General features: G+C 40.9%; 1 protein-coding gene across 2 annotated transcripts in view; it reads left to right on the forward strand.

Moving 5' to 3' along the window:
* The first annotated feature begins 1,457 nt into the window (after positions 1 to 1,457).
* MAST4 (microtubule associated serine/threonine kinase family member 4) overlaps positions 1,458 to 13,210 on the forward strand; it is a 113,160-nt gene continuing 101,407 nt past the window's right edge. For both annotated transcript variants that reach the window (XM_051642903.1, XM_051642904.1), the window contains exon 1: positions 1,458 to 1,550. In XM_051642903.1, the coding sequence (XP_051498863.1) occupies positions 1,465 to 1,550 (86 nt within the window). In that variant the 5' untranslated portion in view covers positions 1,458 to 1,464. The remainder of the gene's footprint in view (positions 1,551 to 13,210) is intronic.

A 13,210-nucleotide genomic window follows, 5' to 3' on the forward strand; every position in this document is an offset into this window, starting at 1 on the left:
CACCATTGCTTCTGACAGCTTGAGGCTGGCATTACTGAATGACAGTGCAGTATAGTAGTAAATTTAGAAACACTTCTATTTGTGTACTGCAGGGATGTGAGGGAAAATGCTAGTCTAGACAGAGTTGCAAAGGGAAGACGAAAGGGCTCGAGGGTGATGCTGCAATTAGGAGTGAAAAGGCTGAGGAGAGCAGCGAGCACACATGGGGCTAAAATGAGAAGTGAAGGGGGAATGGTGGAAAAAAGCCCACGAAAGTCAAGAAAGCCAACCAGCTGAGCTGAGAGGCTGCTGGGAAACGGTGAAGAGAGGAGTGAAGGAAGAAAGTTTGGAGGAGGAAGTGCTCCTTAGTACCTGAGAGCTTAGGTCACTGTTTGGAGTGGAAAAGGAATTCAAAGCCTTTCCCGTCCCCTCCTTTTGCCAGCCTGTTTTGGGGCAGCTTTCTCAAAAGAGGTAACTGGTAATGGAGGCAGGTATCCCAGCTTTCTGTGGCAGACGCCTAACCTCTGCAGTGCCAGAGACTAAGTACCTGTGCTGACAGTTCTCCGGGGACAGCCACGAAGTCCCAGTAATGGCATATGTATCTTGTGCGTTCAGATGGAACGTCAGTGGTCGTTAGGTGCCGTTTCCGGCAGACTGAGTGCCCCGCTCGGCGTAGCCGGTGGGCACGTAGCAGCGAGCGGCTGCCGCACCCTCCTGGGCTCTGCACCTCTTTCTCGGCCCGGCGCACCCACCGAGTGAGCCCCGGCTGGGGCGGGCCGGGCCCTGCGGCGCTCGCACCTGGCGCCGCCGGTGGAGGGAGGTGGCAGCGCCGGCCCGGCGGCAGCTCCCGGGGCGGCCTGGCCGCTGCTCCGCCAGGCGCCGCTGGCGGGGGCGCGCAGTGAGGGGGCGCGCAGTGAGGCAGCGGGGGCGCAGTGAGGGGGGCGCGCAGTGAGGGGGGGCGCAGTGAGGGGGGGCGCAGAAAGGGGGGCTCGCAGTGAGGCAGCGGGGGTGTGCAGTGAGGGGGGGCGCAGTGAGGGGGGGCGCGCAGTGAGTGAGGCGCGCAGTGAGGCGGCGGGGGCGCGCAGTGAGGGGGGGCGCAGAGAGGGGGGCGCGCAGTGAGGGGGGGCGCGCAGTGAGTGAGGCGCGCAGTGAGGCGGCGGGGGCGCGCAGTGAGGGGGGGCGCAGAGAGGGGAGCGCGCAGTGAGGCGGCGGGGGCGCGCCCCCCGCGCGCGCGCGCGCGGTGTTTGGCGGGCGGGGCGGGGCCCCGCGGAGCAGCCGCACGGCAAAGTTGGTGCCGGCCCGAGCTGCTGTTCCTCCTGCCGCGCTCCCGCCCCCGCGCAGGCCGGGCGGCTCGCTGTCTGGCTCTCCGCCCTTCCTACCTCCCTGAGCCGTCGGGGGCGCTTTTCTTTCCTTCCTTCCGTTCCTTTTCCTCCTCCTCTTATAATGGCACTGAGTTTTTAGAGGCTCGAACGCAGGGAAGCGGCGATGTCGGACCCAAGTTTCTGGACGGTCCTGTCCAACTTCACGCTGCCGCACCTGAGGAGCGGTACCCGCCTCCGCCGGACGCAGAGGTAGGGCCGGGCGCGGGCCGGGGCCGCCAGGTGCGGGCCTGCCCGGGGCCCGGGGGGAGGGACGGGGAGCCGGGCAGGGCGGCGGGACGCGGCCTCGAGCTGCCGGAGCTGGCCGGGCTCCCCTTGCCCGGCTGGTGAGGGGCTTCTGGCTTGATGTTTTCTTTGAACTAACCGCTGCGAATTACGCTGCCTCCTTCTACAAGACGTTGTTTTGTTTTGTTTTCTCCTGCCCTTCTGCCTCCCCCTCCCCCCTCCTTTTTTTTTTTTCCCTTTTTTTTTTTTTGTTTTTCTTTTTCCTCTCAGAGACACTTTCGGGTTGCTCTTAAGCATTTGACCTTTTATCCGGAGTAGATATACTTTATATGGCCAGCTCAGGATAGCCTACTTTGTTTGGTGTTCTTAAAGAGACAGGTTTGCATAACTAATGTAATTTTGGACAGGCTAGCTGACGTTTTTTAATACAGGAATGGCCTTTTTATTTTCGAAGCATTTTCAATATTGTCAGTAGGAAAAACAGGTTTGGAAGTAGTACTAAGGAAAAAGTTACAGGGTTGTGCCATCAGTGGACAAAAGACTGACGAGCTCTTACATCTTGATCAGTTTTGGAGCCGTGGTATCCTTTGCAGTTAAGTAGACGCCTCTGTCACAAGGAGTAGTGGAAGTCTGTTTAAGTTTGTAACTTTCTTCAGTACTACATCATGTGCCATTTTGACACATACCAGTTGTGTTATTTATTCTATACTTCGGTCTGTGAAACTACCTTCAGTTTTAGCTTATGCATTGTCACTGGAGAATGTGTGTGAAATGTTTCTTCTCATGTTTGCTGAAAAGCTGGCACAAAGCAAGCAGCATAGAGGAGCAGTAGAGCCGGCCATTCCTTAGCCTTAAGTATTTATATACTGATATTTTTCAAAAAGAAAAAATAACTGTCTGTTGAATGGCAGAAAGTTTAAAATAGGAAAACTAAGTGGCCTGTTTCACACCAATGCAAAACTGTTCATCAGTGTATATCTGTTCTTCATGTGTCTGACTTAGGGTAGCTGTAAGTGTTGAGTTAAATGCTAATTAATTACTATCCATCTCTCATATAGATTTTTTTTACTTTTATGTAGCATCAACTGAGTCTCCAAGTAGACTCTGTGCATTTTTCTGCTGCAAATGTATCTGTGTGTTTAAAAAGGCGAATATGCTGGGACTTACAAAAATCATCTTCACTTTCTTATTCAGGAATTTTGCAGCTATGTGAAGACCTAGAAACAACTTTTATAATAAAAAGTGGATGGCTGCATGGCAGGTTGAGGAGAGAGAGGTGGTAGACTTACCAAAAGCATGAAATACTTGTGTACCAGTTCTCTTTTTAAAATATTTTGATGCCTTCCTGCTTTTCAAACACATTTAGTACTCTACTGGGATTGTTGTAATATTTTAAAGAGTTTTTAAAGCAACATTGAATAGTATCTCAAGAGTATCATGTATATTATGTGTCAGTGAATAGTATATGCAGTCTATGCAGTATTGTTTTATGTATTACAGGGATATTCAATATTTAGTGCCCTCTCTGTAGCAAAATCAGTATGTCATAGCACCGTAAAACTAAAAAGCCATCAGTGGAGTTTCAGGGCTACTTTGCTTACTCCTTTCTCAGTCTGGTTCTGGTCTTGATGAGGAGCTAAACATCTGTTCTGTTGCTATCTCTAGGGGAAGGCTGACCAGCCCACCACTTCTGCTCTCTTCTTAAAGGTGGACCAGTTCCCTGCACCTCTATACTCATAAGTCATCTACTTATCTAAATGAAAGATCCCAGAGTGAGAAAACTGTCAGAAGAAATAAAACCAATAATGGGCAGTGCAGATTCTCCTAATTCTGCTGCAGAAATGGGCTTGGGTTAGTTAAGTTACCAGCTGGGTCTAGATGTTCTGAACTGTGTCTCATCTGGGTTATCTTCACAGGCTCACCGTCAGCCATAGACCCAGCTGTTATACAGAAGACTGGAGTAACAGCAGCTTACATGCCAAAGTATTCCTTCACTTTATAAAAGAGTGCTGCCAGGTGATGGTAGCCACTTATGTTTTGTATAGCTTTCCAGGCATTTTAGAGGACCAAAGAGTAGGCTGTGAGTAGGCTTGAAGGGAATCTAGTTCCTGTGATCTGAATCTCTTGGCTGTGCTTAAGCAAAAGTTTTGGGTCCCCTGATTCAGGAGTGGTTTTCTTAGTAGTAACACTGCCTATGAAACTGTTGTCCAGCTGATGACAAGCCTTGGTACTTCATGAAAACTTTACAAGGGATGTTCAGTGCTCTTTCTGATTGTATCCACAGTTGGCTTTGGGATGCCTTCTCAATGTGAGAGCATTAATTCTATGTTTCGGTTGGTTATTTTTGCCTCAGGTTCCTTTTGCCTACTCAGTTACTTTTACCTATACTGTCAGGATTCTTGTGGCTTGCTAGGTCCTATACTTTCTGTGAGCACTAACCTGCTTTTTTGACACTTGGGATAGTGAGAATTGTCTGCTAATACTAAGAATATTGTTTCTTTGTACAGATTGACTTGATGTAGGCATTTATTTTCTTTTGCTAAGGTTTTAAGAAGTAAAGAATGAAAATATAGTCTGTTCTCCTTTATATTGCATTGTTGTGTTATGAAATGGACATAAAAGTTGATGGTGTAATTTTCAGACTAATGTCTATCAGTAAGATTTTTTTACTTCTGTTTCCAACAGTAGACTTCATTGGATTTCATTTGCACTAGCTCTTTCTGGAAGTGATAGCTAAACAAGAAATATCCCAGCCTGACTTTCAAGTCATGGTGGGTTTTCAGGACTGGCAGGTAGAAATATTCTCTTCAGTTATAAATTGGAGACATTTGTTATTCAAATCATTGAGCCTATAAATGACCTGGATTACACCATGTGCTTTTACGGAGAAGAAACATGCACACCACCTTGTGTTAACTTGTTTTTCTATTGCTGTAGGTTTCTGTACCCTTCATAGTACTATTTTCAGGTTTCTGCCTGAAATGGCATTGTCAGGAGTAAAGAGTGAGAGAGAGAGAGAGAGAAGGAGGTGGTCTCTGTGTTTGTATGCAATGTACAAATTTATTAATATAGATCAGTGTATAGATTTACATATGGATAGATGTGCGCACACACTTGTTTCATATAAAAAAGTCACTTTGTGCTTCATTCTAGGCTGTGTATGTAGTTCTTTTCTGCCTTTTTCTCTCTTCCTTCTCTTGTCTTTGTGTATCTTCTTCAGAACCAAGAAGCCAATGATTCTTTTTGTGTGTGTGTGTGAGTGTATGCTTTTCTCTTGCTTCTTTGTAGTAGTTGCACTGGAACAATGTTAAATACAATAGTTCTTCCTTTGAGTCAGAGGTGGATTGGTTTTCCTGCCCCCCAGAGGCTTGGAATTACAAATGCTTGCCCAGTTGCTTCTCAGCCAGAGTAGACTCCTTGATGATTTGTATTGAAACTTCATGTTACTTGTGTACAGTCACTGAAGTGGTATTGAGAATTTCCTGATAGGACATTGAATTATTACTTGAGGATTGATGAATGTTTTGTGCATTCTAACAGCTCATAATTCTGAAATGTTAAAAGGAAAATTGTAACTTTTATTGGAAACTCAGAGAATAGAGTTGTCAAACTAGTTTTATTAGTTTTGGTACAGCATGCTTCCTGAGCAGGCTTTTTTAACTTCTCTGAGTTGGTAATTTGAGTAGATGCAGTGATTTTAAAGTTACGATGTAAACTCTCACTATTGGTTCTTGTATAGATCATGTTTTTTTTTTCCTTTGTCACCATAGTATAATGTGTAAATTTAGTATAAATTGTTTAGTAATGGGTGTTAAAAGTGGTCCTGTTGGTGATGTAAGAAAAGCGAGCACACTTACTGACATAAAAACAGCCACAGAAATGTAAATATGATTGCGTTGATGCCAGCTGAATCTGTCAGTGCTCCAACTTGTGCTGTTTTACTTTTGTTACATATCAGTAAACATCAGTTAAAAGTTAAAAAATAGTTGTTTTTCCCTGTATTTGAGTTATTTTTCATGTCAGTTTTGGAGTGTGAGGATTTGAAGAGCTTTACCTCTTCCTTACTTTCAACCCTCTTAATTCACCTCAGTTCCTACATGTAAGAGAGAGTGAGCTGTTACCCTAATAAATGTTAGACAGATTGTTATCCCAAAACTGGGAGGAATAAGAAATACCTCTGTGCAGCATATCTGTGCTTTCAAAACACATTGTCATTGAGTATGTTTTGTTAGAAGTTAATTTGTTGGACCACTGATCCTATGCTGCTTTCTGTGCAGCATAGTGAAGAGTTAATGTATCTTGGTAAATTTATTTCCTTTCATTCACGTTAAAAGGGCTGTGTTAGGAGGATAGTCTTACAGTCTCACCATCAAAGTGAATGTGTTGTTTTTATTCTCGTTGGTTTACTTGGCTAATCTTTTTGTTCAGGCATTTAATGTATTTCAGGTTCTGCTTACAGTGTAAATGTTGGCAATGATCAGTTTTCTCCAGTGAGCCATCATTATTTCTTAGCTTCAGCCAGACTGGTGAGGAATCATCTGGTCATACTCCTGTTCTGTGCCTAGTTTTTAATCTGAAAAAATCCTGTTTTGTTGTAATTAAATAGACATCTTTAAGATCTGACCAAAGAATCTTACTGTAGAAGACTTAAGGAAAGTTGAAATAAGAGCAAAATAAAAAAGAAGCTTAGGATATTAGCAAAATGCTGGAAGATGCAGGAAGAAGCTGTAATTTATATGTTTTTTTCATGGTTGTGGTTAATGTCTGCTGTTACTCAGTGGGAGACAGTCTTTGTCTTCCTTACCCAGGGAATCAAAATGACAGTAGTCCAGATGTCCATTCATGTTCCTGTGGTTGTTGGGACATGCCCCATGATGTGGGCACATTACACAGAGACTCAGTCCTCCTCTTATGCTTGAATTTGGTTTACCTCTGCGATTGATCCTCTACCGAGCCATTACGGTTCTTACTGTATTAGAAGCCGACTGATCCTTCTCAGATGTAGTTTTTAAATACACAGGAGCTCACTCATGCAATGATTAGTAGTTGCCTCTTCTGCTGCACTTTCTGTCAGAGAGCTTAACATTTTGGTAGCAGTAAGCTATATATCTACTTTTGTGGCTGCACATACTGATTGATGGGCTTGCCTTTGTTAGTTCTTTGCTACAGCTGGAAATTGGTGATCAGGTGAGTGGATTTCAGGGTAGATTCCTCATGTATTTATTACACATCAGTGTGTATGGCTTACAAAGTAGGAGACAGTGCTTTAATTATTTGTTTAGTTAGGAGATGGGAAATTATTCAGTATTTTGAGCCACCGTGTTTAGAATGTAGAGATACTGCTAACTGATTTAGGTTGAACATTTTTATGAAGTTTATTAGATGTCACACTCATTTAGTAATGGTGTAAAACTCTTCAGTGTTGCATTCAGTTGTTCTGTCTACGTTGCCATATTGTTTGTAGGCTGTAGACGTGGGTCAAAATGTCATATTATGTGTCATTAGAAAAAGGTGTAGTAGGAGGTAATATTGTTGGAAGGAACACTGAGATGACACCAGGATGTATGCCTGTGTGCCGTACTATATTTCCTGAATGGAGGAAAACCAGAAAGTTCACGTACCTTTGATTCAGCCTTATTCAACAGGGATGTCACATTCAGTGACAGCTCCTGAATTTTCTCTTGGGAACCTTTTAGAGGATTTTTGCCTCTGAACCTTTGCAAATTCACTGACTACAATAACTGTTAAATTTACAAGTCCCTCATGAGAATATATAGTAATACATAAAATTGTGTCTAGGTATAATACACGTCATATATTGGACTCTGAATTTCATGTGATGTGGAGGTCTACTGCATAACACCGTGCATGGTTACTTGACTTAATTTTTCATGTGGCTTAAATGTACACTGATAGGGATCTTTAAGATCACTCACACTTAATATACTTGGCATTTTTCTATCCATTTCTTAGACCACCTGCTTCTGGGCACTAATATTTCAGTACTTTTGCTTTGTAGCAGTGCATATTCTATATACTGTTGATACATAATAGTATTGGTAAGACTTATTTCAGTAGATTCATCCACCTGAGTAGAGCTGAGATGAAAAAAAACCACCACAAAACCCACTTCCAGTGCAGCCTTAAATGTCATGGTGGTCCGTTCTGTGGTTTTATTTGAAATGCTCAAACCAAATTGCATAGTAGTGAACTAGAAAACTTTTGGCATGGTTCTCAGTAAATATAAACATATCTCAGAAGTACTGTAAACCAGAACAATTCCCAGATTGATCTACCCAATATAGAGACTTCAGAGCTACTAGCTGCATGTTGCTGGTATTCCTGCCGCTGACAGATGAGTACAAAAATATTGGGGTCATGCCAGAATAAACACATCAGCTTGTTTGCCCTTTCTTTCAGTTAGCAGTAGTCTTCCCTAAATAATTGTTTAGGAATAAGGAAAACCGTCATGCTCTATTGTTCTTGAAAGATTGTAATTATTATTGTAAGTAGAATCTGTTATTCCCATGAAATACTGGCATGTTCAGTTTGGTGATTAGAAAGTAAAAACTGCTGCAATTTCCTTATCCCACCCATTCTTTTTTTCTGCATATGCAGTAATTATGCAGATGTTCTAGCATGTAATAGCCTGCTTTTGATCTCTATCATTTGGTTTTAACCTAAGTTTAAAATCTTATGTTAAAGAAAAATTGTTAAAAGGTTATCCACTAGTGGAACTTTTCCCCCCCCCCCCATCATAAAAATATTGAAGATTGTGTCGAATGAGGCACTCCTTCCTGGTAGGCAACTGTCTCTTTATATGTGATCAAAGTGCCTGTCTTTTCTAGCTAGACTACTTTAAAACATAGTTATTAACAACCAAATAAATTACAGGGAAATCAAGGAGACGTGTTCAGTTTTTTTTAAAGGGAATCAATTTATGTAAGCTTTTAAATAGAAGCAATTTTAAAATTTTGTGTTAATGATGGATGGACTAATGTAGTCCTGTGTAAAGTTAAGCATCTTGAGTATTAAAGAAATACCATTTCTAGTGCTTTTTAATTTGCTGAAACAATAATACAAAGTGTTATGTGCTGAAATAATTTAATTTAATAAAAATTTATATACCATCAGCCCTTTTAGTGCTTGATTATCATAGAATCATAAAATGGTTTGGGTTGGGAGGGACCTTAAAGATGATCTAGTTCCACACCCCCTGCCATGGGCAGGGACACCTCCCACTAGATCACACTCCAAGCCCCATCCGGCCTGGCTTTGAAAACTTCAAGGGATGGGGTTGCCACAATTTCCCTGGGCAACCTGTGCCAGGATTTCACCACCCCCAAAGTGAAGAATTTCTTCCTAGTGTCTAGCCTAAATCTCACCTCTTCCAGTTTAAAGCCATTACCACTTGTCCTGGTGCTTCAAGGCCTATTAAAAAGTTCAACCCAAGCATTCCTGGAGGCTCCCTTCAGGTACTGGAAGGTACTACTATATTATGATGGCATTGCATTGCAGAGTTTAAAAAACATTTGTCTCAAGCAGTAAAGTAGTTGTAAACCAAACTGTTTATTTTGTTTGTGTCAATTAGCAAATACATCAATGAATATTTTTCTATGTGTCAGACAGAATTCTTATTATTTTGTTTTCAGAGCACTTGCATGAATGTAAACTTACCTGTTGCAGGGTTGGAGAGGAAATTTTTATCTGTATCTTTTGTTTATATGTATCAGTATATATGCATATATCTGTACCAACCGTAAATAAATACACGTGTAGGTGCACAGACCTTTGTATACATAAATACTCAGTAGCTGTAAATACTTATTGAGAAGCTGAATGGCATTGGTACTATGAGGTCAGTTCAAAAACTGCAAAAAACTTACGTGCTTGAGTTTATTCAGAGGCACATCTAGCCATAAATAGGCTACATGCTTTTCCATCTATAAGGATACTTATGGTATTTATAGTAGCTTTTGAAAATACCCAAAGGGCAACCATTTGTTTCTGGGAAATGTGGCTTTTCTTCCCAAATTGAACAAGGCACTTGGTTCTGTTCCACCACTGGAAGAAGCTGATTTCTTTAAGTTTTTTTGTACTTGACCAATGCAAACTAGTGCAACATTTACATTATGTGAAATACTGTGGCATCTATCCCTATTCCTTAAGAAATAGGGGAAGGATTATCTTTATAGTGTAATGTACATTTTTGTTTGTTTGTTTTGTGGTTTTGTTTGTTTTAATTTTAGTTTTGTTGTTTGGGGGTTTTTTGTTTGGCTGTTAGTTTAGATAATTTTATGGATATTAATTTTGTCTGGAGCTCAACTTGAGAGGCTAATAAATTAGAAGTTACTTTGTTTGAAGCTGTTACTTGTTATCTGTGCTTGTTTTAAGTAGCACTCAAGATGTTAATAATTGAAACAGTAGGGGAGGATAGACTTTTCCCCCAGCTGTTTTCCTGCATGCATTCGGGAGCACTACATTGACAGTCTTCCCCCTCTGGGCTGCTGGGCCCCCATCCTTTCCAAGATTTGGCTCTGGCTTCTGAACAGAGTCTGAGTTGTCAGAAGAGAAAGATTCGTCAATGTGGAACAACTTGCAGTGCTTTTCCGATCCACTGCTATTTTTTTAATGCATACCTGATAGAGAAGAGTTAATATAATAGTAATTTGTTTTATCAAAGCTTTTAATCAGAAATCTTTATTTTTTTAAGTACATTTAAATATGATGCTTTTATATATCAGTTTTAAATCCTGAAATCCAGTTTTTGTAAAGAGGGTAAGTGCAATAGTTTAAACTAGCTGAGCTTCCTTTGATAAATCTGAGTATAATCTAATCTAAATTCCTCTTATACTTAAAATTCTCTTTGGGTAACTGGTATCAGTTCTTAGATCAGCTACTGTAATTTTCTGGAAAGGTATTCCTACATAAAAATACACAGAAACTTCAAAAGTAGAAAACAACAAAAAAAAATGGTAATCCTAAGAATAGTATATTTTTAAAGTATGTACTTTAACTCTGAAACTTCCCCTTCTCAAACCCAAACCAAGTGCTTATGGAACATGAGAACTTGTTGGTGTGCCTGATTGATGCACAGAAGTCGCTGTAACTGGGACGCAGGACCTTTTTCCAGCCAAAAGGTGGTGGCATTCTGGCTAGATTTCCCAGAGATGCCTTTGCAGTAGCTGAATGAAGCATCCCTTGTACTCTGGATAACTAAATAAAAGTGAGGGAAGGTGACCCTAAGGGGTCTTTGGAGAGTGAATGGAACATGAGAGATGAAAATTTTGTGGGAGGATTGTAGAAGATGTAGTGCTGTGGGATGACATAAAACCGTTGAAAAGTGAGCTTCCCTTGTTCTTGTTTTGACAATTGCTTGTAACAGATATGTGTAATTTAATGATATATAGCTTAGTATCAGTGAGCCTAATAATCTGGAGTGAAATTCTGTAGATGGTCATGGACATTTCCTGTTGTTTACAGTCTCTGCTGACTGAGGGAGGGCAAAAATCTTCATCAGAATTTTTAGGAGATAAATATATCTTTACAGATTTGATGTAGCTCAAATGTAGACATAATAATCCAGTCATCAATGAAATGGAAGTTAGATACTGACAATAGGAGTTAATCAGACTTAGTTTCAATTGACACATGCCTTGGTGTTTACCAGAATTAATTGTAAGGACAGTTTTCATAATACGAATCAGCACATGGCTTTTTAAATTCCCTTTTATGAAAACTGGGAGGATGCTTGAACGTTAACTCATTCATCTGACAATGCTGTTCATTGACAAGTCATAATTAACTAATATCCTTTATGATATTACTTGTTAACCCTCTCAGAGTTAACTAATAACAAGTAGATTGTGTACATTTGTTTTACAAATTTGCTTTTTCAGTGAGTCCAGGCCTGTCTAGCTTGTTCTTACGCGTGGGTATGTCAAGGGAATTTCTGTAAGCACTGTAATACTAGAAGCAAAGGCAGTCAGACAGGTCCAGTGGGCTCTGTTCACCATGTCTACGAACACCCCATGCAAAAGGATGATTATGTCAGTTCACTGTACCATCAAGTCTTACCAGAACACCTTCCTTTTGCTTCCCCCCATAATAGACAAAGAAACTGTAGAATGTATGTTGTAAGCAAGCTTGTATTTATTTTTTTCTTACCTGAGGCTTGGTGATTTGGCTTTTTCCCTGGCCCTCCTGCCATGTTTTTATGATTGAACTGTTGTGCTTGGAGTCTTCTTCCCATCTGTGACTTACGACTAATGAGAGAACGTGAGTTCTGTTGGGAAATAAACTTGTATCTAGGTTTTCCCTTCATGCTTTCTTGTTTCTCACACATTCTATTCTATTTTTCCAAATGTCAAAATATTACCATATTCTGCGAGGCTTTTGATTTCGGTTGGTGGAAAAAATTCAAAAGCAAAAAAGGAAACATACTTCCTGTTTTGTCTTTTTTGGAAGTTGGAAAATCAAGTTTCTTCACATTTTTTCTTGTGTCTTCCTCAAATCTTAGAACTGCAAACTGGCATTTTCATTTTCTGTAAAGGAAATGTCTCAAAGGAAATACAAAACATACTAGAGTATATGAATATGCTAGGTTATTTTATTAAATATGCAAATTGTCTGTATAGGTCAGACCTAAGCATTCAGCATTATCTGTAAATTAATACCTTTTAACCATCATGTGTTTCCTTATTCTGATTCATAAATTATAAGGCAAGAAGAAACCAGTAGGATCACCTACTCTGACAGACTACAGGAAGCATGACACAGCATAATACTGTTAAAGATTTAGTAATTTGGTCCTCCCAGTCAAGTTAATGTGTTTAACCATTGACAAGTTTGAGAAAATCTGGAAGGTTTGCTGCTGTTCTTGCCAGCTTTCTTTTTACACCTGTTGTTCCTTAAATGAGCTGTGTTTTACTTCTACTGATTTATTGCTGATGCTATTGTCTCTTCCACTAACCCTAGCAATGGCCTCAGAGACATCGGGCCGGTCTTTTTATAAACATAAAAAAAAGTTCTGTACATTTTTTTGGGATTGTGACTCCTTAAATCCAGTCCAAGGGTTAAAAGATGGGTATTAATAGAGGAAGCAATCTGAAGAGAGGTCCAAAGGACTGTCTTGTGTTTTCTGCCTCAGTTGGTGTGGTAAAAAATTATTTTCTTCTCAAGTCATACCAAGAGAACAGTAACATTATGTTTGCTGAAAGGCACCTGCCCCAGGAAGTTGACCTGAGCCAACAACATGGTGTGGCTGCAAGACCACGCTGGGAGCACTTGACTTTTTTTTTTGAGTCTGTTGGGTGGGCCAGATTGTCTGAAAAAATGGAAGTGTGTGGGAGTTGTTTGAAGGAACCTGTCTTGCTAAGGTGCTGTTGGAAGATGGTTGTATAGTGTGAGGCAAAAGCATTCCACTTGTTGATTTAGACTCTTAAGAAATGATCCATATAACTGTTTTCAGGTTTCATACTGTAGATAAATAGTTGGATTATTTCAAAACACAGTACAAGAACGAAATAAAACTCATCCAGTACAGACAATCAAAGATGAGGGTCCAGGAGCTTGAGCACTTTATGTGGCAGGAACACCCAGTGCATACTAGAAATCCAGCATCCTAA

The sequence above is a fragment of the Apus apus genome, chromosome Z (genome assembly GCF_020740795.1).
Source record: "Apus apus isolate bApuApu2 chromosome Z, bApuApu2.pri.cur, whole genome shotgun sequence".
Classification (NCBI taxonomy): domain Eukaryota; kingdom Metazoa; phylum Chordata; class Aves; order Apodiformes; family Apodidae; genus Apus; species Apus apus.